The sequence below is a fragment of the Vulpes vulpes genome, chromosome X (genome assembly GCF_048418805.1).
Source record: "Vulpes vulpes isolate BD-2025 chromosome X, VulVul3, whole genome shotgun sequence".
Classification (NCBI taxonomy): domain Eukaryota; kingdom Metazoa; phylum Chordata; class Mammalia; order Carnivora; family Canidae; genus Vulpes; species Vulpes vulpes.
Genome location: NC_132796.1, coordinates 121870499 through 121896955, shown reverse-complemented (window position 1 = coordinate 121896955; position 26457 = coordinate 121870499). Strand labels below are relative to the sequence as shown.

General features: G+C 44.2%; 2 protein-coding genes across 17 annotated transcripts in view; one reads left to right on the top strand and one right to left on the bottom strand.

Moving 5' to 3' along the window:
• Nucleotides 1–1043: 1043 nt before the first annotated feature.
• On the bottom strand, nt 1044–19699 carry FUNDC2 (FUN14 domain containing 2). The gene is made up of 5 exons (XM_072744590.1): nt 19511–19699; nt 15495–15645; nt 10152–10227; nt 5552–5683; nt 1044–2994 (listed from the first exon to the last, which is right to left on the bottom strand). Exons 1-5 carry the CDS (start codon nt 19641–19643, stop codon nt 2917–2919), a joined length of 570 nt encoding a protein of 189 aa, XP_072600691.1. The 5' UTR covers nt 19644–19699; the 3' UTR covers nt 1044–2916.
• A 60-nt stretch (nt 19700–19759) lies between these two features.
• Nucleotides 19760–26457, top strand: part of F8 (coagulation factor VIII) — a 145514-nt gene continuing 138816 nt past the window's right edge. For 5 of the 16 annotated variants that reach the window (XM_072744190.1, XM_072744188.1, XM_072744189.1 and 2 more), the window contains exon 1: nt 22534–23115. In XM_072744190.1, the coding sequence (XP_072600291.1) occupies nt 22970–23115 (146 nt within the window). In that variant the 5' untranslated portion in view covers nt 22534–22969. Of the gene's footprint in view, nt 19956–21192; nt 21361–22533; nt 23116–26457 lie in introns of those variants that run through there. The other 11 variants (XM_072744191.1, XM_072744197.1, XR_011998250.1 and 8 more) reach the window with 7 other exon arrangements.

Genomic DNA, 26457 nt, shown 5'->3' with positions numbered 1-26457 from the left:
GTCCCCAGCCCGGCCAGCGCCATCTCCGAAGCGACAGCGGACCAGAGGGTGCCCGGAGTGACGACGACACGGGTGGGGGTGCAGGGGCCCGGCCCGGGGGGCAGAAAGGGCGCGGAGGGGTGCAGGGGGCGGTGGCCCAGGCAGCGGGTGTGGGCGCGGGCCGGGCAGATGGACAGCCCACGCGGGCGCCGGAGGTGGTCCCCGCCAGCAGGGGGCGCCGCGGCCCAAACTCGCCGGATGCACCCGTCATTCAAGGGAAACTGGCGGCCTCTGGCACCACAGGGAAAATGGGGCAGTCGCGGGGGCAGGCCCGGTCCTGCGATCTTGGCTTTGCACGGAGGAGGGCAGGGGGCTGTCCTTGTGGGGGAAGTCTTACCTCCTACTTCGGCACCTCAAACCAAGCCGCTGGCCACAGGACCCCAAGGTAGGGCCCCCCAAATGCCCGCGCCGCCTCCAGCTCGGCTGGAATCCAGCACACCCGCAGCCCCAGGAGCCACCCCACAGCACCGACCTCACCCACGCCCCGGGGCCCCACGCGGCCAGCTCGGAACCCCCTTCAGAGGGACCCGCAGAGCTCTCCTCGGCCCACCTTCTGCCACAGCCCGGGAGCGCTCACAGCCACCTGCTGCTAGCGTCTGTTGTCCTCACCACCGATCCCAGAAAGAACAGACGCACATAAGGCAACTCCCACCCCACGAGAGGCAGCCGGTGGCCGCGCTCCGGGGGAATGGCACGGGTCACGTCATTAAAGAGCCGCAGCCTTGACTGCCATACAGAACCTCAGCCCGGGACCCGGGCGTCAGGAGCAGGATGGAGAAAACTAAGGAATAACTCAGTGTCTTCGACAACTATATGGCAGGCCAAAATCCCACAAAGGAAAAGAGTAAGAGCACACAGCATTGAAAGACACTTCGACCGCCTGAACGCAACGTGGGTGGACCTTATACGGATTTTGATTCAAACAAAGCGAATGCAAAACACGTAACAGACGGGAAATTTTGAAGACTGGCCAGATATTTGATGATATTACGAAATTGTGATTATTTGATATGATAGTAGTGTATTATATTTGATTTTTAAAAACAGTTCTCACCTTTCAGTGATACAAACGGAAATATAAAGAAGGGATACATTTTGCATCTGTTTCAAAACAATCAACAAGCTATGATTTGACGGTCGTTCCGGGTGAGTGATAGATACATGAGGGTCGCCGTACGTTCCTCTACGTTCAGGTATGTTTGAAAGTTTCCATAATAAAAACTGAAAACAATCTTTAAGTCCTTATGCAAGAGACAACACAGAGGCTCGTACCATTTTCATTTGGGGGTGGTTCATATGCATTGTCGGCAAAATTACTTAGGTCGCCTTAAAAGAAGGGAAAGAACGCAGATGGATGAATTCTAAAAAGTCCCACACATCCATCAGTAGGTACAGTTTCCAAATCCAACCCATTACTCTCAAGGTAAGGTAAAAGGCAAACATTTTAAAAGAAGCCCTTAAAAAAACATACGTTTTGCAAAAGTCACCTGCAGGTTTAGTGACTGATTCTAAGTTTTCTGCATTCTCATAACTCACGGAGTCTCAAATGATTCTTTGGATCAATCCCTTTTGTGGGTCCATTTACGTGAGGTCGTCATCCTTATATTCTACAAATCCTGAATACCTATTACGTGCTCAGTTCCACGGGTGTGACAGAAACACACGGGCCTTACCCTCCAGAAGCAGGTGTTCCAGCAGAGGCTGCCCACATGGTGACAGGCCATCACAACCAGATGTGCCGAGGTTCCCAGCATGTCTCTGTGTGTCTACAAACTTTTGTTTTAAACAATAATTCTAAGGGTTTGGGCCATGTGAGACAGCAGATTATGTTTGATGATGGAAATAACTGACTTCACACATGCTTTTGCTACTGTTCTCAATTCTGGGTGCCTGGAATGCCACCTCCTGAAAGCTCTGGCTCAAATGTGAGGCACTTCACACCAACTAGATGAAGAAATAGAATTGGCCCAGAGGAGCTATGGCTACCCCTAAAGTTTTCACAAGAGGTAAATAATACTTCCCATTTCGAAGCTTAAAGCCTTTTCCATGAAATAAAAATCCAAGAGCTTCTTACCTCTCCTACGTAAAGTCACTTATTTTGCCATGAGAAAAACCCCTCTGGAAACAGCCACAAGTTGCTGGATGCTGGAAAACGTCCCTGGATAAGATCTTCATGTCCCTAAATGATTCATAAGTCTGACCATCCGATGACGTAGCTATGATACTTGGTTTCCCTCAAGACCTTCCCACCAAACACAATACCCTCAGCTCAGCACACATATACCTTTAGCACAAGTTCATTCCATATTCCGATTTTTCAATGATGGGGCTTATGCTGCCATTTTGTCAGGATACTTACAGCAAGTATATAAACAACTCTCTTTCTGTAATCTAAAACCAACTAAAAAAGAAAGGAGACACCAAGATACCAAGTCTTTCATGCTTAAAGGCAAATGTATTCAGTTCCTTTCCATGCAGCACATCAGGTATCTATAAGTTTGCGATTTTTTTTCCCCAAATCAAGTTCGGGGCAACCTTTGAGGATCCAGTCATCCTCCAAGGTGAGCCATCTTGCGTACCAAGCTCTGTTACGCATCTTATACAGGAGGGGAAAGGAACGTTTTTGTTGACCTACAGGTTAGTAAGTGGGGAGTGTGCAGGGAGTAGAGCTAACGCCTATGGGCTCTTCCGTTGCCACCAAGCTCACAGCGGGGCCGTGTCAGCTTGTACCGACAGATGTCTACAGGAGCCATTCGGATACGCCACGGCAGAAGTCATGGAGAAAGAGGAGAAGCGGGAGAGACTTGACGTCTTATGATAGAGTGCGGAGGCCGCTGGCTGGAGAAAACAGGAATCACAAAAGTGAAGTTGTCCTCCTTAGGATGCCATGCCAAGCAGAAAGCCTCCAAAAAATCCCCCAGTCACTAGAACGTTCTTCTTCACAAATGACACGACCTAGAAACGGAAGAGAGCATGAGTGGCTTACTTTGCGAGGGATAGTATTATTACGATTCACATCTCTATCACCCGTGCGATCCCAACAACCCCCTCGCTGGGTCTCTGGCTCCAGATGGTGGCAGGGGTGCTAGTTTGACGCGACTGAACTCAAGAGACGTTTTCGAGATGGGACTCTGACTGGATGACTGGCCACAGGGAACCCCTTGGATTCTGTCCTCAGTTGTCTGTGAGAGCCAAGACGTCGGCCTGCGTGCTGTCTCAGGAACAGGGAAGGACAGAGTTCCCGGGGACGCTACGGGCAAGAGTAAAGCCGCGTTCAATAAGCCGGCTACGGAGGCGCCTGCGTTTCCGAGGTCACTCCTTCGTTCTCTCCACACCTGCTTCCCAACCGAGGCTGCTCACTCGCAAGTCTCTCCTCCAAGTCCGTGGCCATCCTCCACCCCAAGGACAACCATCAGCTTAGAGCTCCTCACCGGACAACACATCCAGCACCCTGGCCTAACCATTTCTTGAACTCGAGTACAGCAACTCCATGTCCCAACCATACAGGCCACTCACACCCGGACCTGCTCCAATCTACCCCGTTCTCCTGGGACTCGCCGGCGTCCCTACCCCACTATGCCTAGGACTCCCTGCGTCACTTCCATGCCCTCTGACTTCGCCGGGCTGCACACTTCGCTACTTGACGTAGCATCTTTTGCCATCTACCTACCATCAGGAGGAATGAAGAAAATCATACAAAATCCCGAAATAATTATTGTTTTCTTTATCTTTACTTTCTTACTTCCTACTCAATCCTCAACTTGTTACAGTTTGGCTTTCAACTCCACCATCCCCCCCCAGAACTGTTGTCACTGAAGTTACTGATGATTTTTATTGCTAAACACTGAATTCATCATCTTCATTCCCTGGGGCTCCCCAAGCTTGGCGGGAGGAACCAGCCACTATCCCTGGGGCCTGTGACGGTGCCAGGCCACGCATAGGAATACAAAAATTTGTGGATTAAAGCAATTCCAAAGCTTGTGGCTAGTTTATAACAAGTTCCCTCTGTGACTCAACAGTTAGTTCTTCTTTTTCTTAAGATTTTATTTAATCATGAGAGACACACAGAGAGAGAAGCAGAGACACAGGCAGAGGGAGAAGCGGGCTCCGATGCGGGACTTGATCCCAGGACCCCGGGATCACGCCCTGAGCCGAAGGCGGACGCCCAACCGCTGAGCCAGCCGGGCGGCCCTCAACAGTTAGTTCTAATGGAACAGTAACCTTATTCTGTTTATTATACATACTTCCCATGTCATTAAAGAAGTTTTCAACAGTCGTGCATTACTTCTGTATACATGTGAGTAGTCAAGTTCTGGCAAAATGAAAAATGTCACTTTTATAACCGTGACCTTGAGACAAGTGGATGGAACTGGGAGGGACTCTCTGCACCCCTGAGCCCTTGGAGATGCCACCTTCCACTCTGGGCAAAGGACCAGCTTTGGGGACCACCCACCTCCTTGCAGAGACTGCCAGTAATGTGCCTGGCAAGGTGGACTTACCTGTTCAGTATTTTCGAATCTAAGTCATTCATCACTCATCTATCTGCTTTTCAATTTCTAAAAACTTGCTGACATTTCTTCTCCTGTGGTATTTTTCTCCTGTTCTCTTGGTCCTTATGGGTTTAACCTGTTTTGTTTTGTTACCATCATTTGGCAATATTTCAAGGACAAGGCCTGTTTCGATTTACCTCTAAATCCATCATCTGCAGTTATTCCATCTGTTTTCTCTGTGAATCCAGAACACCCTTGCTCCAGGCCTTAGAAGGTGCAAGGTGCCTTTTTGACACCTTGATCCTACTTTACTTCTCCCCACTTTGGTGTACTTATTTCTTCGGGACAATCAAGAAGTGCCAAAATACATCCTTTTAAAAAGGAAGGACTTCTTCTGTCCCTTCCAAGGGCCAGCCAATATAACCTAACCTGGTTTTCGCGTGTTAGAGGTCAGCAAACTATAGCCTGAAAACCAAATCCAGCCTGCTGTCATTTTTAAATAAAGCTTCGCTGCAACACAGCCACACCCACTTGTCTACATACCGTGTATGCCTATTTTCATGATACATGGTGGAGTTCAGTAGCTGTGACCGAGACCCCAGGGCCTACAAACCTGGAAATATTTATCATCCGGTCCTTTACAAAAAAAAAAAAAAAGTTGCAAACCTCTGAGCTACATATTCCTGCCAGTTATGTGTGCGTGTAAAGGATGGACATTTCAGAGAAGAGTGTGCAAGGAGACAAAGTATGACTTCAAACCATCTACACTTCACTTGCTGCAAGGACTGATTCCAGACATGACCAATCCACATATGTAAACATAGCATTCATTCATTTTACATTCATTCATAAACATATCATTTACATATATCACTGCCTGATAAGAGTCACCAACACTTCAATCACCCAGCTTTAAAAGACTGCCTCCTAGGATGAAGAGATGCCATTCACGGCTGACATTCTGCTCCGTCTACCCCGTTGTCCAGTCTTTTCACACTGCAGATGAACAAAACAACACTCACCTCCTCTGCTTTGCTTTTGACCTCCGTAGGTATCTGGCTGCTCTTACGGATCTTCAGCTGCTCCTTGGCTTTCTTCATGTCCTTCTCCACTCGCTGCCAGTCAACCTTGATGTAACCAGTATGGTTTGCAAGCTACAGTTTCAACGATGATAGCCAAAGATAATAAACACAGTTCTTTAGGATTGATCACTGAAGCACATCATCAAAAACCATTCTGACTTTCCATTTTTTAAGACATTTGCCATCCAGCTCACTGCATGACAATGATATTCAGTTCACATGTACTCAGTATCCACCCAACACGCAAGGCTCTATGCCTGAAGCCGGATCAACAGACTGGCCTTCAATGACTGTTGGCAATTCTTTTACTCTTATTTATACCCTTATCTCCATCTACAAAGTTTTAAGTTATCTTAAAAATATAAATTGGTAAAAAGAAAATCAGAATTGAAAGTCAAGATGTAAAGTGAAGAAACATGACAAAGTTATAGCCGACTTAATCACTGTTGACTCAGAAAGAAATCTTCTAGAACATGGCTCCAGAGGTTTCTCATGAGGAACTTCATGTAAGAGGTGCTGAGAGAAACACATCCGAATATATGTCTAGAGCATGCCCCGTTCCCTCCGTGGAGACAGCAGGCACTTTGGCACAAAGTAAAACTCAGTGAAAACAATTTCAATGAGAATGTGTGAATAGGAGCAAACTGATCTGGGTATGTTGTCTTCTGATGGAATAAAGAGTCACCACAGCCCATCAATCAATCTTTCATCAATATCACTTCTCTCCACCGAAGTTTTGGTTAAGTCACATCTAGCTGGATTTCTCAAAATATGTAAAACCGAGACTTCTCTCTCTTTGATCTCTTCCTGCATTGTTGCTCTTCTTCTAGTCTCTATTTTAGTTAATGGCACCACCTACTAATCAGTCACCCAAACCAGGCTGGAGGAACTATTTGCAATACAGGTAATGAACAAAACATTAATACTCATAAAAAGTGTGATTCTTCTCCAGATCAGAAAGGAAGGAGCCAAACTGCTGCTATTCGTAGACACGTCTGTCTACATAATTTCAAAGAATCCAACCAAAAAACGAACAAGAACTCCTACATCTAAAAACTGAGTTCAGGCTGGCAGCACGGAGGCCACATGATACCTGGAGTTACTGTGAAAGACATGAGCCAACAGGAGTTTGTCAGAGCTCTGGAGCCTTTGTCAAAATGTCTAGGATGTTCAGCTTCCGAGCGAATGAGTGGACACTGTGAAGCTGGCTAAGCATAAAGAGCTTGCTCCCTACGATGAGAACTGGCTGTATACACGAGCTGCTTCCCCAGCACGGCATCTGTATCTCTGGGGTGGCGCTGGGGTCGCCTCCAATGACCAAGATCTATGGGAGACGTCAGAGAAATGGGCTCATTGCTAGCCATTCAGCAGAAGCTTCAAGAGCGTGGTCCCCTAGAGGGGCTGCAAATGGTGGGAAAAGACCAGAACTGCTAGACAGCTGGCAGCTGCCAATAAGAAGTATTGCAACAGGGATGCCTGGGTGGCTCAGTGGTTGAGGGTCTGCCTTCAGCTCAGGGTGTGATCCCGGGATCCGGGATTGAGTCCCACATCGGGCTCCTTGTGGGGAGCTTGCTTCTTCCTCTGCGTGTGCCTCTGCCTCTGTGTCTCTCATGAATAAATAAATAAAATCTTTAAAAAAAAAAAAAAAAAAAAAAAAAAAAAAAGAAGTATTGCAACAAATGCTAGGCTAATAAACTGCCTCATTTGCCAAAAAAAAAAAAAAAGTGAGTTTAGCAAGGTTGCAGAACATAAGATCAACATACAAAATCAGTTGTATTGTTTCTGCTAGCAATTAAAGCAACTGGAAATGGAAATAAAATTCATGATTTACTATAGCTGTAAAAGTATTAAATACTGGATAGAAATCTAAACAAAAATCATATAGAATCTGCATGCTGAAAACCACAAAATGGTGAAGAATTTAAAGTACAAATAAATGGAGAGATGGGCCCTGTATATGGAAATGAAGACTTGAAATGATGTCCAATTCTTTCCAAGTTGAGCTATGAAGTTCCTGCAATCCCAACCCCAGCAAGATGCTCTGCAGATAAATAAACAAGCTGGTTCTTTTTGCATGGAAAGGCAAAAGAACTAGAAGAGCCAAAATGATTTTGAAAAAGAACACTCTTGGAGGTATCATAGTGCCTGATTTTAGGATTTCCTATGATGCTACAGCAATCAAGATGACAGTGGGATACTGAAGAAGGGACAGACCCACAGATTAATGGGACAAAATAAAAAGTACAGAAACAGATAACCCAATTTAAAAAACAGGCAAAGACCTGAATACACACGTATGTGGACAGCAAGGAAGCGTATGAAAAGATGTTCCAAAAAAAAGAAAAGATGTTCCACATTAGGAGTTGTATCATTCTGAGTCCAACTGGAAGACTGGCTTGGGGCTGAGGGTGCGTGGCCAAGGAAAGCCACAGTGTAAGTGAAGGCATAAGGTATCTAGGAATGAAACCAAGGCACAGGTGTAGAAGATGTATAAGAAAAAAAAAATTGTAAAGTCTACAGAAAGACAATGAAGACCTAAATAAATGGAGAGAAAGCATGTGTTCACAGATGATTCATCATTCAGGATACTGATTCTTCCCACATTTACCTATATGGCTCCCATGCAATTCCAATGAAAATTTTAACACAGCTTTTGAAAATAATTAACAAACTTGTTCTAAAATGTATATGGACAAAAAAAAAATAAAATAAAATGTATATGGACAAGCTAAAAGCATAAAATCAGCCATAGCACTCCCGAAGGGCGTGGGGAAGAACATCTGTCACTGACTGTCCAGCCTTAGTAAACGTTGGAAGTTGACCAGTGAAACAGAATAGAGAAACTAGAATCAGAACCAGCCATATACGGGTTAATCTGTGACAACTGACACACTACAAATATTGAGGAAAGGAAGACAATTATGAGTATGAAAGAAAGGAAACTGGATCCCCACATCAATGACAGCAGGCCTCACCCTCATCCCTCTGGTGACCAACAGCGTGAGGACACAGCACTGACTCCCCGCGTCCTGCCCACCTCCCCTAGCAAGGAGACATCCCTGTCCTCCCCGGTTATCTGACTCATGCAATCCCAGAATCCCACTGGGGACTCTTGCAGTACCGACTGCTTCCGTCAGACAGGGCCCCCAAAGAAACGGAGGGTACACTCAGGTGCAGACCTTTGTACCGCCTATAAATACTGAAACACCACGCTGTACTCCTGGAACTAGTGTTGTGTGTCAATTAAACGTCAAGTGAAAAAAGTTGAAGGTGAAAGAAAAAAAGATATTTCAAAGCCACATGAAGATACTTACAAAAACAAACCTGGAGCAGGCTGCAGAGAAAAGCGCAGGGATAGAGGACTGACTGCGGGTCTGCTGGCGACACAGCTGCCACTGCACTTGTGCCCGAAGGGCTGAGAGGAAGGCGAGGGAAAGGTGGCAGGGGGCCCTCGCCTTGCAGGGAGTCTGACCGCCCCCACCCCGAGAGACAGAGAGAGGCCCAGACCTGCCCCAGCCTGCTCTGCTTACCCAACTCCACCACCTCCTGCCTGCAACTGCATGACACCTGCAGCCACAGGCACCCACCCTTCCCTCCCCAAATTCCTGACCCACACAAACTGTGAGAAGTGATTAAATGACGGTTATTTCGAGCACTAGGGTTTGCGGGAATTTGTTGTGTGGCAATAGGATACCCAACTTGCCCCAGCCCTGGCCACTGCCCCGGCTGCCAGTCACCAGCCTTCTCCTTGCACACAATGAACTTTCCCCTGCGGTTCAGAGGTAGCACTACCCCGCTAAAAGGAAGGCTGTCAACTGTAGGAGACCAAGGCCGAGGGGTTGGGAGACTGTGGCACAATTCAATGAATTATGGCTCCTACAGAGCAGTGCTTCTCAAACTCTGCTCCACGTTAGAATCACCTCAAGAGTTTAAAAATACTTAGATGTGCAAGCACACCTTCCACCTATGACATCAGGTGGGGAGGGGGATGCGGCGGGCTCCGAGCGTTACTGTTTTGTAAAACTCCTTAGGTGATTCCAACGTGGAGTCAAGTTTGCAAAGCAATACTACAGTGCGGCCTCAGAGAACTGTATCGAGTAGTCCTGAAATCAACTCTGGGCCGAGAGGACAAGAGAGGACATCGGACTGGACTGTCATTTAGTCCTCATTTCTCACTGAGTGCTCTGGGATCGATGTCCCCTCTGTCAAATAAATCGTATCACAGGGCACTTGTACATGCAGTACACTTCGTATTTGTGGAATCATACTTAATATTTCAACTGGTCTTAAAGACCCTGTGAGGGAGCTATCATAGGAATATGTACTATGTCCCCATGTTATAGATGATAGAACAAAATGTGACTGATTGAACTGATGAAGTTTGATTCAAATGGTCACCGGCATTTCAAATAGTGCACTGAAGATAAGTGCAAAGGCTATTCTAGTGTAATACCGCCAAGCCTGTATTATAGCTCCTCAAACCACACTCCTAACGGGCAAGGGGGATTTCCAAACACCTAGGAATATTTTGCATACGAACCTGAAGGAGAAAAAATCCACCTCCTACAGCTGTTGCAGCCAACTTTCCAACCTTCTGGAATATGAAACCCGTGCACCTACAAAAACCAAACCAATGTCAGACAAGTTGACAGGCTGTCAAATACACATGACCATGCGCTTCTCACAATGTTCAGATCTTACTGTCGGATGATTCGCCAAGCAGAGAGCAGAGGCTCTGAACTCAGAAAGACCCTGATTCAAATCTTGTCTCTACCACTTACTAATTTTGTGGTCTTGGGAAAATTCCTTAAAACTTTCAGGGTGCACTCTTAAAAGAGGACTCCAGCTACATAGTGGAGCTCAAGTGGGAAAAGCATAAAGGCAAATATCCCCCTAGGAAATTGGCAAGAATGAATGGACCGCCAAACTCTGCAAACTAGTAAGGGACTCTGGCAAGATCGCAGTATAAAAGAGGAATATACAAACCTCAATTGTGTTTCTATATATGAGTAATGAACAATTAGAAATTGAAATTTAAAAATACCATTTACATTCAAAAAAAATATATCATTTACAATAATATCAAAAATAAGATATGCAAGACCCATAAAAAATTGCTGAGAATACTTAAAAGAAACCTAAACATGGTTTATGGATCAATGCAATCCTAATCAAAATCTCATCAGGTTTTTATTGGAATTGGCAGCAAGCTTATTCTAAAATTTGTATGAGAATGCTGTGAACCCAGAATAGTCAAATCGACTTTGAAAAAGAACAAAGGTATAAGATTTATCTGATTTCATGACTTATTATAGAGTAACAGTGATCAAAACAGTGTGATACTAAGCACAAAGACTGACAAATCCACTAATAAAAACTGCAGGGGCACCTGGGTGGCTCAGTTGGTTAAGTATCTGACTCTTGATCCCAGCTCAGGTCTTGATCTCAGGGTTGTGGGTTTAAGCCCCACATTTGGCTCCACGCTGGGCATGGAGCCTACTTAAAAAAATAAAAATACTTAAAAAAAAAAAAAAACCCTAAAGAATTCAGAAACAGGAGTACAGTGGCTCAGTCGGAAGAGTATGTGACCCTTGTTCTCAGGGTCATGAGGTCATGAGTTTTGAGCTCCATGCTGGGGATAGAGATCACTTGAAAATAAAAAGCTTGAAAACAAAGTTCAAAAATAAAATAAAAAAAACAAAGTTCAGAAACATATAGTCAATCGATTTTTGACACAGGTGCAAAAGCAATTCAGTGTAGAGCAGGATGTCTATTCATCAAACCATGTGGGAATAATTAGATGTCATATGCAAACAAGAACTTGGATTCCTTACCTTGCAACATACACAAAAAGTAAATCAAAATGAATCATGGACCTAATGAAAAATCTAAACCTAAATACCCTCTGGAAGAAAACATAAAAGAAAATCTTAGTGATCCTAGGTTAGGAAAATATTCTCAGACATTAAACCAAAAGCTAGAGCTAGAAAAAAAACAAGTTGATAAATTACATTTCAAGGTTAAGAACTTCTGTTCTTTATTGTTAAGAGACTACAAAGCCACAGAGCAAAAGAATGTATTTGCAAATCACAAATCCGATATAAAACTCGTATCTGGAACATATAAAGAACTCTTGTGACTCTGTAATGAGAAAGCCAATATCCCAGTAACAATATGGAGAAAAGACTTGAACAGATTCCTCATCAAAGATACGTGGATGGCAAAAATAAGCCCATGAAAAGATGCTAATATCATTAATCATTAGGGAAATACAAATTAAAACCACAGTGAGCTACCAGTTTACACCCACCAGGATGGTTGTAATCAAAAAGGCATAACGCCCAAGTGTTAGTGAGGATGTGGAGCTACTGGAACATTCACACACTGCTGGTAGAGGTATAAGATGGTATAGGCATTTTAGAAAAGTGTCTGGCAGGTTCTTAAGTGAAAGCATCCCACCTATAATCCCCACCCATGCTATCCCTAGGCATTTATGCAACAGAAATGAGAGCCTATGTTCACACAGACTTGTTCACAAATGTCTGTAGCAGCTGTAGCCCCAAAGTGGAAACAAACCAGGGTTCAGCAAAGGTAAATGGATAAACAAAATGGTTCATCCACACAATGAACTACTACTGAGCAATGAAAAGGAATGAACTACTAATTTTAAAAAAAAAGCACAGATGAACCTGAAAATTAGTATGCTAAGCAAAAGAAAGCAGTCAGACAAAAAAGAACACACACCGTATAATTCCTTTTATGTATGATTCTAGAGGATGCAAAGTAATCTATAGTGATAGAATGCAGGTTGGTGGGGGCACTACAGGGATTATGGAGAGGTACAAAGCAGCTTTTAGAGTGATGGATGGGTTCAATACCTTGATTGTGGTGGTGATTTACTGGTGTGCATATATCAAAATTCATCAAATTGTATACTTTATTTTTTTAAGATTTTATTTATTTATTTGAGAGAGAGAGAGAGCGCACATGAGTGCAAGAGAGCAAGGCTGAGCATGGGGAGCAGCAGCAGAGGGAGAGGGAGAAGCAGGCTCCCCACTGAGCAGGGCGCCCAATGCAGGACTTGATCCCAGGACCCTGAGACCATGGACCTGAGCCGAAGGCAGACGTTTAACCAACTGAGCCACCCAGGCATTCAAAAAGGGATGACAACTTAAGAGAAAAATCACGAAAGATTGAAAATGAGACTTTATCAAAGAAGAGATCCAAAATGGTCAAGAAGCATATGTAAAAGTTACTCAATGTCACCACTACATAGGGAAATATAAATGGAAACCATGTGAGGTACTGCAAAAATCTCAGTCTGGCAGTATCAAGTGCATACAAGACTGGAGAGCATGAGAACTCCCAATCCTTGTTGCTGGGAAGGTAAAGTGTCACAGTCACTTCTGGATAGCACTTTGACATTACCCAGCAAAGCCGAATGTACTTCTATCCCATGACCTAGTAATTCCACTCCTAGGCATAGACCATCCAAAATATGCATATAGGGCAGCCTGGGTAGCTCAGTGGTGTAGTGCCGCCTTCAGCCCAGAGCCTGATCCTGGAGTCCCGGGGTTGAGTCCCACGTCGGGCTCCTTGCATGGAGGCTGCTTCTCCCTCTGCCCGTGTCTCTGCCTCTCTCTCTCTGTCTCTCATGAATAAATAAATAAAATCTTTTTTAAAAATGCATATATACACACCAGGAAATTTAGACAGAGTGTTCATATCAGCACTGTTTAGCCAAACACTGAATCAACTCAAATGTCAGTCATCACCCAGATAAAAATACTGTGGGGGGATCCCTGGGTGGCTCAGCAGTTTGGCGCCTGCCTTTGGCCCAGGGCATGATCCTGGAGACCTGGGATCAAGTCCCACGTCGGGCTCCCAGCATGGAGCCTGCCTCTCCCTCCTCCTGTGTCTCTGCCTTTCTCTCTCTCTATGATAAATAAATAAATCTTTAAAAAAAATACTGTGGTATGTTCACACAGTGGAATTGTACATATGAAAGAAAACAAAGAAACTATAACTACACACAAAACAAACTGAGCAAAAAGGCAAGATTCAAGAATACACATGATTTTATTTATTTAAAGTTGAAAAGCAGATAAACTACAGTATATATATATTTTAAACTACGGTATATTATACACTGATAAGATTGGTGTTAAAATCACATAGAAAAGCAAAGAAATAACTGCATGACAGTAAGTGTAGCACTGATCTCTAGAGTTTTTGGGGTGCTAGTCACGTTTTAAACCTGAGCACTTGTTACATAGGTGTTTGCTCTATATGTATTCATCAGAACGTACACATATCATATGTACTGTTCTGTATTTATATTATCTTGTACAATAACATTTCTTTTTTTTAAGATTTTATTTATTTATTCATGAGAGACACAGAGAGAGAGAGAGAGGTAGAGACACAGAGGAGAAGCAGGCTCCATGCAGGGAGCCTGATGCAGGACTCGATCCCGGGTCTCCAGGATCATGCCCTGGGCTAAAGGCAGGCGCCAAACTGCTGAGCCACCCAGGGATCCCCAACATTTCTAAATATAAAAAGTAGAGATGATATTGATGTATTATATATCCCTGACTAAATTTGCTATTAAACTTTTTGAATTTATGACAAATGAAGCCATAAGCTGTGTCACATTGAGGAAGTTATCCTGTGACGTGGCTAGTAAGTGGCTAGCTCCTAGTTATACCACTTCCTAGCTATGTGGCCCCGGGCCTATTGAGCTTTAGTTCCTATGAGAACAATTACAGTGCTAATTTCCGAGTTGTTGTGAGAAGGAAATATCTATTAAATACTAAGATATTTGTGTTATTTGTATTCTCTATCTCTCAATGTAGAGAAAGATGAACGCTTGTATACTCTTAGCGGAGCTATAAATTAGTACAGCCATTGTGGAGAACGATACGGAGGTGCCTCAAAAAATAAGATGTAGAACTAGAATAGGATCCGGCAATTCCACCTCAGGGAATATGTATCTAAAGGAAATAAAAGCACTAATTCAAAAAGATGTCTGCACCCCCACATTCACTGCAGCACTATTTACAACAGCCAAGTAATGGAAACAACCTAAACGTTCATCAATGGATGAACGGATAAACAGGACATATATACACACACAGAGCACACACACAATGTAATACTATTCAGCCATAAAAAACGAAATCCTACCATTTGTGACAACATGGATTGCTCTTGAGGACATTATGCTGAGTGAGGTAAGTCAAAGACAGACAAATACTATATGATCTCAGATATACACAATCTAAAACAAACAAACACAAACCTCATAGAAAAGTGATCAAACTTGTGGTTACTGGAGGCACGGGGTTGGGTTAGCAGGAATTGGATGAAGGTGGTCAAAAGGTACAAACCTCCACTTAGAAGTAAGTTTTAGAGAGGTAATGTACAATGTTACGAAAATGCTTAGGAGAGTAGATGCTGAGAGTTCTCATCACAAGAAGAAAACTATTTTCCTCTCTGTTTATTGTATGTGTATGACATGATGAATGTTCACTAACCCTACTGTGGTAACCATTTCACAACATACATAAATCAAACCATCATGCAGTATACCTTAAACTTATACAGTGATGTGTATTTATTTTTCAATGAAACTGGAAGAAAAATGAGGATACACAATACCAGTACCAATTTCAGAGTTGTTGTGAGAAGGAAATGAAATATATAAATACTCAAAATAGAGCCTGGCATATGATAGACACTATGTTTAGGTGAATGCCACACATGAAGTGATCAATTGCACAGAAGTCAACATGTTCTCATTAGTTAAGGAGATGGTTCCTGTAACTGCAATACTAAATCAGGCACAAAAAAAAGACACTAGACATTCTTTCTCATCACTTACCATCCAGTGACACCTCCAATTAACAGCTGCGTTGCCACGCTATATTTTTCAGCTGAGGGCCCAGATTCCTGCCCAAACAGCTTGCGCCACCATGGCTGCTTTTTAGCAAATTCTGCAAGGTCCAGTGACTCAAATTTTCCCTCAAAGTTTCCTACAAGAATTGAGATACTGAATAAGAAAATACTTAGATTTATAATGAATCACAATTCTTAACCAGAATAAGAGAATTTTAAGGAAATGGGTATTGAAGAACCTGCAAATATCATTTTATTTCAAATGGCAAAATAACTCTGAAATTGTGGCTAGCAACTTCTAAAATCAACAAATAATACCTATCTTAGAAAAAAAATAAGTGGACAGTTTAGAATTAGTACTCCGGGTTTTTCTCTCAAATTTAAAAACAAGCAATGGATGTACAAAAACCTCACAGTAATAATAACGTATCCTAAACGAAATGGATTTTCTTTATTTGTGTCTCCTTCTCAAGAGTAAATATCTCAATACCATTTAGCCCACAAATTCTTACCACTATATGGATCTCCACTGATAATAAAGATAGAAAGTAATGTTTAATTGAGCTGTTACTATTTACCAGGCAATGTGCTAAGCAATAAACATGTATACCTAATTAAATCCACGGAACATAGTAGGTACAAAACAAGGTACTATTTATTATCCCCACTTTATAATTAAGAAATGGAGGCTCAGAGGTTAAGTGATTGCCCAAGAAAGGAAAAAGAGTCAACAAGATGTCTGATCCCTTTCCCTGCGGGAAGACAATGTAGGGATAAATTTAAAGAATGATGCACAAAACCTCTCCACTGTAAACAAAACACCGCAGAGAGGGAAGATGACTGAAATTAATGGAGATGCATACTTTCTCTTGCAAGGCAGTATTTTTAAGATGTTCATTGTCCCCGTATCCAGCTACAGACTTCATGCCATCCGGGTCTAAAAGGAGGTCTTTATCTAGAAACTGACAAGCTGGTTCTAAAATGTATATGGAGATGCGAAGGCCTACCTAGAATAGTGTTCCCAGCGATGATGGCAAATCACCCCAAAACTTCATGGAGCCAAGCAATCATTTATTATGTTCTTGGACTCCGTGGCTCAGGATTCCAACGGGATATGGCATTACAGTCCATCCCTATTCCGTGAACTCTGAGGATTCAGCTGGAAGACTTACAGGTCAAAGATCTGGAATCATCCCCAACATATGTTCAGGCTGCCTCTCTACGTGGGCTCATTCAGACTTCCTTCTAGCATGCTCCTAGGCTGCAGGGTGCGTCCCCAAGGGAGGCAGCGAGAAACCGGGGAGTGAAGGAGACTGAAGGCCAGGCACAAGCTGTGTTCATTATTTAACACCTGGCCCCAGAAGCCAAGTCGTGTTACTTCCACCACGTTCAGTAGAAGCAGTCACACATTCCCACACGGATTCAAGAGGGAATATATAGACCCCATCACTGAGTGGGAGGGGTGTCAACGTCTCACTGAGGAAAGAGCCAGTGGACTGAGAGAGATTGTTGTGATCATTTAGGATAATACAATGTGCCACAAGCATCAAAACAATTTTGGGGAATAAAAAAGAACAAAGTTTGGGGCCCCTGGGTGGCCCAGTCACTTAAGTGTCTGACTCTTGGTTTCAGCTTAGGTCCTGGTCTTAGGGTTGTGAGATTCAGCCCCGGGGAGGGCTCTGTGCTCGGTGACGAGCCTGCTTGGGATTCTTTCCCCCTTGCTCCTTCACCTCACCTACCTGCTCACATGCTTCTGCTCTGTGTCTCTCTAAAATAAATATATAAATAAAATGTAACCCCCCCCAAAGAACAAAGTTCAAGGACTTTCAAGACTTCCTGTAAAGCTACAGTGGAATACAGCTCCCTCACAACAAGACTTATAAAGCTAGCATGTTGGACAGTGTAGAACTGACACACATATATGAATGGGAGAGAATACAGAGTCCACAAGTAGATGTACACATAGTCATTCAATTTTCAATAACATGGCATCAAGGTAATTTAATAGGGAAAGAGCCATTTCAAAAAATTGTTAGAACTATTGGGTATTTGTAATAAAAAAAATAAAAGGCTATGATCCCTAGTTAGATCATACAGAAAATAGAATTCAAGATGGATCATAGATTCCAATTTAACAGAACCAAAATATGGATGTTTGAGGAACAAGGTCTTCTATGTTTTTACAAGTAGTTGCATAAAAAGTATCTTCTGAATGTAACATTAGATACCAGTACAAAAGAACAGTAAAACATTACTGCTGTGTTGAAGAAATTCTCTCGGAGTTAAAGAATATCACTGAAAACAAGAACGAAAAAAAAAAAAAAACACCAAGAATGAGTTTTGAGGGTTTTTTTTAAAAAAACATCTATTAATTTTAGGGCGCCTGGGTGGCTCAGTTGGTTAAGTATCTACTTTCAGCTCAGGTCATGATCTCAGGGTCCTGGGATTGAGACCTGCATCCCATTGGGCTCCCTGCTGAGTGAGGAGTCTGCTCTTCCTCTTCTTCTGCTTCTCCCTCTCCCTCTGCTGCTCCCCCTGCTTGTGCATGCTGTCTCTGTCAAATAAATAAAGTCTTTAAAAAACAAGATTTATTTATTTTGGAGGTGGGGGGAAGGGGAAAGAATCTGAAGCAGACTCTCCACCCAGTGTGGAGCCCCATGTGGGGATAGATCTTACGACGCTGAGATCACCACCTGAGCTGAAACCAAGAGTCCCATGAAGCAATCGAGGCGACCCTGAGTTTTGTTTTAATATAATTTTACCAGGCCCCTCAGCTCAATAGGAGGCTCCAGTCAAAAGAGGGATAAAATCAGAGGCCTTTAGTTCAAGTTCATTTAGTCATTGAACAAATTGTGTAAACCACTATGTAGAGCAGTCGTTAGTCTTGCTTATGAGTCCACAAAATAAATGACCACAGGATTACGTGATCATCACTATGATAAAGATCGAAATTCATGATGCCGACCTCAAAGTTCTCTCACAACCATTTCCTAGGAGCAAGTATCTAATCAACTTCCATATTTTAGGTGAATGACGGCAGTGTGGTCTGCAGGAAAATAATCATTGTGGACTCCAATCCCTTAATCACTTCAATTCGGTGGGGGTGCCAGTGTTGAACAACCAGCTGGGGGTCATCTGCAGTGTATATCAATTTGCACGTTGCATTCAGTCTCCCTGAGTGTGACATCATGGAACTGTGACATCAGTGCACCCAGGGTTGGAGAGAGATGCACGGAAGCATACCACACTGTCATTTCCATCACATCGACGCAATACATGTAAATCACGTCAAGAGCATCGATAACAGTGAACAGTAGCGAATAATGAGCAAGTGGTGAATTCTGAATACCTCCACTGCCTTTGTTTTGAACATAATCCGTGTAATTTTACGTTTATATACTCGGGTTTTCCATGGTGGCTGCGTTGGGCAACGGGATCTCGCGAAGCAGCACTGAATTGAGTAGAACCTGAGGCAGGGTGGTCAGCAGAGTAAGAAGCATGATTCAAAGTCCTGCTCCTCTGTGTATTTTATTATAGGGAATGTGCCTTCGCGCGGAGGAAATAAATACAAAACCAACTCAACAAGTACGACTCCATGCGTATTAGTCTTTCCAAACCATCAGTAGCGAAGAGGAGGCTCCTTTGCGCACAGAGCGAGGCCGGCCCGGTGTCAAAGACGCCGCCTCGCTGTGGGCGCGCCCGGCGCTGCCGACTACGGGGACGGCACGTCTCCGGGCTCGCGCCGCTCGGGGCGGCGCCGGAAGGCCGACCGCGCCCGACCCGAGCCAACACCCCGGGGCCGCTCGGTCCCCGCCCGGCGCCTGACCTTGGCCGGATCCGGGGGGCGGCGGGGTCAGGGGGAGCCCGGGGCGCCCTCCCCGCCCAGGCGCCCTCCGCTCGCGGGGAGGCTCCGCCGGGACCCGCGGGCGCGGAGCCCGTCCCCTTCCGGAGCTGAGGAAGGCGGCTCCCCGCGGCGCCGGCGCTGCGCGCGCCCGCCCTTACCTTGACTGGACGCGGCCATGTCGGCGAGCCCGTCTCGCGATGACACCCGCGGGGCTTCGGCGCGGTAGGACGCGGAGCGGCGCGCCGTCATCGCCGCAGGCTGGCTTCCGGCACGTGGGGCAGATGTTTCCATTCCCACGGCCGCAGCGGAAGAGGGCGGGCTGGGCGCCTCGGGCCCCGCCCCCCGGCCGCGCGCTGCGTCACAAGGCTCCGCAGCCCCGCCCCGGAGGGCCGCCGGCGCGCGTGCGCGGGGGGCGGCGCCCGCGGGGGAGCTCGGCGGAGGCTGCTGCCCAGTACGGCCCGGGGGCCCCATGGCTGTGGGAGGGGCCCGCCCGCCTTGGCGCTGCCGCTCACGGAGCGTCGAGCACGTACTTTCCAGGGCTGTGTCCACGCCGCGTCGGCCCCGGCGGACGGAGACGCGGCGGGACCACTGCAATTACAATGCGTAAGAAGCGCCTTGAAAGCAGCTTCTCTGCCTGCACCGCGTGTGAGCCCTTTAACGCAGGGCGGGGCGCGTCCCCCCAGCGCACCCCACTCCTAAACCACTCCTGCCCCCACACGAGCCCAGTTAATGGCCCGTTCACCATTCCAAAAGCTTGGCTCCTAATTCTATGGCGTTACGCTGCCAATTTTTTTTATAAATTTATTTTTTATTGGTGTTCAATTTGCCAACATACAGCATAACACCCAGTGCTCATCCCGCCAAGCGCCCCCCTCAGTGCCCGTCACCCAGTCACCCCACCCCCGCCCTCCTCCCCTTCCACCACCCCTAGCTCGTTTCCCAGAGTCAGGAGTCTCTCATGCTCTGTCTCCCTTTCTGATATTTCCCACTCATTTTCTCTCCTTTCCCCCTTTATTCTCTGCCAATTTTTATTTGGACTATTTGGGGGGGGGGCGTTGGGTTATTGGTTTGTATGAATTACTCATATATCCATATGTGTGGTTTTCAAATATTTTCTCCCGTTCAGGGATGCCTGGTAGCTCAGCGCTTGAGTGTCTGCCTTTGGCTCGGAGTGTGACCCCGGGGTCCTGGGATCGAGTCCCGCATCTGCCGATGTCCCTGCCTGTCTCTCTGGGTCTCTCAGGAATAAATAGATAAAATCTTTAAAAAAACAATAAAAGGTCATTATCATCACAGGCCTCCTCTACTCAAAAACCTACCATGGCTCCCTATTGCCCTCAGTGGAGAAGGCAAACTTTTGCTGAAGTTTCTCAGCCCTTCTCGCTGAGACTTTTCACGACCGTCCTTTAAAATTGCAACCTGGGGCAGCCCGGGGGGCTCAGTGGTTTAGCGCTTTCTTCAGGCCAGGGTGTGACCCTGGAGTCCCGGGATCGACTCCCACATCGCACTCACTGCTGGGGCCCTGCTTCTCCCTCTGCCTGTGTCTCTGCCTCTGTCTCTCTGTCTCACTGGGTATGTATGTATGTATGTATGTATGTATGTATGTATAAATAAATAAATAAATAAATAAATAAATAAATAAATAAATAAATAAATAACTTTAAAAAATAATAAAATCAAATGAAATTGCAACCTGCCACATCCCTTCTTCCCCTTCCCCTGCTTACTTTCCCTTTGTGCACAGCACTGGTTTTACCTTCTCACGTGTTGTATGAGCTACTCATGTGTGATAAGTATGGATGATATTAATTTCGTGTATTTTTCAATCCCGTGTACCCAGCACGTGCAAGTAGAACATAGAAGTTTGGAGCAGGACTTATGGAGCCGGGTTACATGGGTTGAGCTGCCAGCACTTGCAAACTCTGTGACCTCGGCCAAGTTGCCAGACTTCTCTGTGCTTCAGTTTCATCACCTGTAAAATGAAGACATGAATAGCAGCTGCATTAAAGTAAGTTACCGTAGTTTGTGGCTTAAAGTACATGCCAGCTGTTGTTTCCGCATTCTGCTGTCTGGCAGAGAGAAAGCATCAGCAGATGTTTACCAAAGGGCCTTCTTCCTGGGTGTTTCCAAGCTGGATGGCACCTAATTGCTCCCAGGCACCTTCATACCTGTGTACGACTGGGCTCGCAGTGATAACATTTGTTATAGCAACCCTGGTCAGGTCTCTTCTCATTATCTCCTATACTTTGAGGCCCTCAGTCCTCCTGATAAACATTAACCTGACTAGGGACTCTGCTTGAACTCAGCAGCATGACACATTGGTGTAAGGAGATATGTCGTATACCTGGGACAAATGTAGACCTTAAGAAGCATCAGGTAGCGGCTCCTGGGTGGCTCAGTTGTTTGGGCATCCGCCTTCAGATCAGGTCAGGATCCCACAGCCTGGGATCAAGCCCCACCTTGGGCTCCACTCCTAGTGGAGAGTATGCTTCTCCCTCTTCGTCACTCTCTCAATATTTTTCTCCCTTTCTCGGTGTCTCTCTTAAATAAATAAATAAATAAATAAATAAATAAATAAATAAATAAATAAATAAATAAAATCTTTAAAATAAAGAAGCATCAGGTGACAACAATGCAAGATAAATAAATACATGAATGCCACATGGTTAGAAATGCTATGGAGAAAAATGAAGCCAGGAGGGATTTCAGCAGTGTCCGTGGAAGTAGAGAGCTGAGAGTGTAAACGCAGTGGTCCACATTTAAGCTCATGGAGGAGGCGATTGGAGCCAAGTCTTGAAGGAGACGTGGAAGTGGAATGTGTGGCGATCTGGGGGAAAGTGTTTCAAGTAGAGGACATGGCAAGTGCTAACGTCTAGGTGCAAAACTGTGCTTGATATTTTAAGGAAGAGCAAGAAGGACAGTGGCCGTAGTGACAGGAGACCCCAGAGGTCTGGAGGAAGGGGCCGTGCAGATCAAGGGAGATGCTCTAGGCCATACTAAAAACTTAGGATTTTACTCTGAGTGAGGTTAGAAGCCAGTGGAGGGTTCTAGGCAAAGGACCAACACAATCTGCTTTATAGTTCTAAAAAGAGGGGCGAGGGTAGCAACAGGGAGACTATTAGAATACTGGTTACCCTTGTTTGTGCAAGGGGATTCCAGAATTTCCAACGACATCCAGAGCTCCTTTTGCTGCTGCTGCGAAGGAAGAGACTTTGAGTAGGCTACGACTATGGATACACATCAGAGCTCCTCTTCGCCTTGACCTTTCCGTCCCTCCCTTCCTTTCCTTAAACGTTCTGATTAAATCAGCATTCTTGTGCCCCTAGTACTCTCAGAACCCAACGGGTTAAGATTTAGCTCTGCCTCCCTTTTCCTATTCAGTGCTTCCTGTGGCTGCTTCCCACTGCCAGAAAGGAAACAATCTTATCTGTTGCTGCTTACTGCCAATGCTGCTGTAACATCCAGCAGGTAAAGGTCCCTAACATTCACAGCAACAGTTGTGGGACTTTTCATGAAATCATAGAACATTTGCCTTTTTTCTCCTGGGAGCTGAAGATATTTTAGGGAAGAATTAATCTCTTGTTTCTCCAGTTGAACATTTTCTAGCAATACGAGCCATGCAAGTAGAGCTCTACACCTGCTGCTTTCTGTGCCTTTTGCCCTTCAGCCTTAGTGCCACCAGAAAATACTACCTCGGTGCAGTGGAACTGTCCTGGGACTATACGCAAAGTGACCTGCTCAGTGCGCTGCACGCGGACACAAGGTAAAGGCGTGTTCCATAGGGTCCAGTCAGGATTGTGAGGAGGGGACTGGTTGGAGGAAGGTGCAGACATGACGTTAGGATGGTTGTAATGGTATTAAGCACTGGAAAAGCACTATTGAGGTAGGTTATATATATATTGCATATATAACAATATATGCATGCTGATTGGCAGCCCTTTTCACAGATCCGGACGATTTGTTGATATGTTGTTATGTTTTGTCCATTGCTTCTCTTTGTCACGTGCTGCCACTTTGGAAACATAGACAGTAGAGTAGAGGGAAAATGAAGAGGGGAAGAGCCTGAGAAAACAGACCTTCCCTCAGCCTACTCCAAGCTTCTATACAGAGAAGCAGAGCAGTGAGACCCCATCAGTATTATACACAACTTTAGTCTGTCCTCCTGTGCGGGTGTGGCGTGGTTCTGATATCCTTGCCCAGTTTTGTTTAAGGATAGCATTAGCCAGGATTTCAGAACCTTTTCATTTGCGGGGGGGGCCTCCAGTGCATTTTGGGAGACTAGTATTAAATGATTTTTCAATATTATCTATGATCATCAATTTATCTGGAGCTTTCTGCGTCCTCTTCTGTCAAATTTGGTCATGTATATTTCTTCTAGAAAGCAATCTAGATTTTTCAAGGTTTGGTAATGTATTGGTATCAAGTCACATACTAGTCTTGTGATGTTCAACTGTTCTGTGTCTGTAATTATATTTCCTTTTTCATTCTTTTTTTCTTAAAGACTTTATTTTATTTATGAGAGACACACAGAGAGACACAGAGAGAGGCAGAGACCCAGGCAGAGGGAGAAGCAGGCTCCATGCAGGAAGCCCGACGTGGGACTCGATCCCCGGGGCTCCAGGATCACACCCTGGGTCAAAGGCGGTGCTAAACCACTGAGCCACCCAGGCTGCCCTCCTTTTTCATTCTTATATTGTGGGTGTCCTTTCCCTCTCTTAAGAATATTTCCAGGAAGTTTCTTAATTTTTTTGATCTTGTCAGGAACCGTCTTTTGTTTCTATCAGTTGAAGCTTTTACTCGCATTAAATCATTCCTTCTTCCCAATTTCCTTTGGTTCATTTTGCTGATCTAATTTTGCTAATTGAGTTGAATGCTGAAATTATTTATTTTAAATTTTGTTTTGTTTCCTTTAAATATGTTGTTATAAAGATTTAACCCCATGTATAATAACAATATAAATATTAAATGTGATCGTGTCATAAGTTATATTATTTTTTGTTCTTTCTGTTTGGCTCCCCACCCTCCTACGTTAGCCCCCTTCTTGCCTATCCCCAAACAAATAACCCCAATATGATAATATGTGCTCATGCACATACACATACATAAATATGCAAATAAAGGTTTTCTTGGTCATTGCTTGTTTTACAAAAATGGGACATTACAAACCCGTTTCTCTCTTATTAACACCTAGTAGAATTCTGAATAAGCATAGCTTCAATTCATTTTTTCTTAATTTAAGAGGGATATGAGGGGAGGAGCAGAGTGGGGGAGGAGAGAGAATATCAAGCAGGCTCCATGCCCGGCATGGAGACCAACGCTGTGCTCGATATCACAACCCTGAGATCATGACCTGAGCTGAAATAAAAAGTCGGATGCTTGACCAACTGAGCCGCTGAGCCAGGTGCCCCAATTCATTCATTTTAATGGCTACGTAAGATTCCATATTTTCCATATTACTTCCATTTTTTGGTCATTATATGCTGTTTCATTACATACTGGTGCTTTTACTCCTGTGGGACCGATTCTCAAGAGGGATATTACTAGAATGAAGGGAGTATTTTCTATTTGGTTTTAATCTCCAAAAAGGCCAGAACTCTTCACCCATTTCTACTACCAACATATGCGAGTGCCCTTCTCCCCACTTTCATTTGAATAAGTTTTATCTTGTTCTTTTAATTTTTGCCTATTTAGTTAGATACAGAGTGATACTGCGTCATTACTTTAATTGAATTTCTTTTACTTCGTAAGTTGAACATCTTCTCAAATGCCTGTTGGGTGTTGCATTTATATTTTGAGATTTGACTATTGATATGTTTTGCCCATTTTCCTTTGGGCTCTTTTATTTTTTTAATGACAGAAAACCTTTTATTACCACATATATTGACTGTTTGTTATACTGCATAAACATACTAGTGTATAGTGCAGTTTTCCCCAAAACCTATTGTCTACTGATTTTGTTCATGACTTTTACTAAGATTTAAAGTTTTTTATAGTTTTTTTATTTTATTTTTTTATATCTATCTTTTATATCTTCAGAGTGGCCAGTTGGTCAAAAATGTTTTCTGCATGTCAAGGTTGTATGTATATTTCCCACATTTTCTTGCAAGATTTTTATTGTTTTGCTTTTTACATTTATGGCATCAATTCATCTGATAATTATTTTTGTATACGGTATAGAAGTGGGATCTGTGTAGTAGTATTTCCATCTACATCAATAGCCTATGGCAGTGGCACCATTTATCAAATAATACGTCTTTTACTACTGATTTGAATAAACACATTCATCGTATAAAATTCTCGTACACATTAGTATGTATTTCTGGATGCATTATGCTTCTTCATTGAACTGCTTTATTTTGTCTTGCTATGCCAATACCATACCAATTGATTACAATGAGTCTATTATATCTTCTGATACCTGGTAAGCAAAATCAGTACTCGCTGCTCTTTTTAAAAAATCTTTCTTAGCATTTCTTTTTTTTTTTTAAGATTTTGTTTATTCATTTGAGAGAGAGAGAAAGAGCGTACATGAGTGGGGTTGGGGGAGAGGGAGAAGCAGGCTCCCCACTGAGCAGGAAGCCCAGTGGAGGCTCAATTCCAAGACCCTTCGGATCATGACCTGAGCTGAAGGCAGACACTTAACTGACTGAGCCACCCAGGTGCCCCTGCCTTTCTTAGCACTTCTTACTCACTTTATTCTATGTAAACATTTTAAATTTTCTTCCAATTAAAAAAAGCTAAGTCCTAGGGGGTGCCTGGGTGGCTGAGTGGCTGAGCATCTGCCTTCAGCCCAGGGCGTGATCCCGGGGTCCTGGGATCGAGTCCCACATCGGGCTCCCCGCAGGGAGCCTGCTGCTCCCTCTGCCTGTGTCTCTGCCTCTCTCTCGATGTCTCTCATGAATAAAAAAAGATATTTAAAAATAAATAAATACAATTTTAGTGTTTTTTTCAAATGAATAGGTGAATGCTCCATCTTTTTCTTTTATAGCTCAAATAACATTAGAATCACCTATTGTTTAAAAGTTAGATAGAAGATTCATTTATCAGTCCATTTGCTTCAAGTGACATTTGCAGTATTTTTAATCATGTCTTCAGGCTTTTTTAT

What these genes read in the sequence shown, in the direction of transcription:
- FUNDC2 (XM_072744590.1), bottom strand. Translation starts at nt 19,643, where the DNA reads ATGGAAACATCTGCCCCACGTGCCGGAAGCCAGCCTGCGGCGATGACG. An exon ending in GTGGATTTTTTCTCCTTCAG is followed by an intron (nt 5,684 to 10,151) that starts GTTCGTATGCAA and finishes TTGAAACTGTAG; the next exon opens with CTTGCAAACCATACTGGTTA. An exon ending in TCAAAAGCAAAGCAGAGGAG is followed by an intron (nt 2,995 to 5,551) that starts GTGAGTGTTGTT and finishes TTCCGTTTCTAG; the next exon opens with GTCGTGTCATTTGTGAAGAA.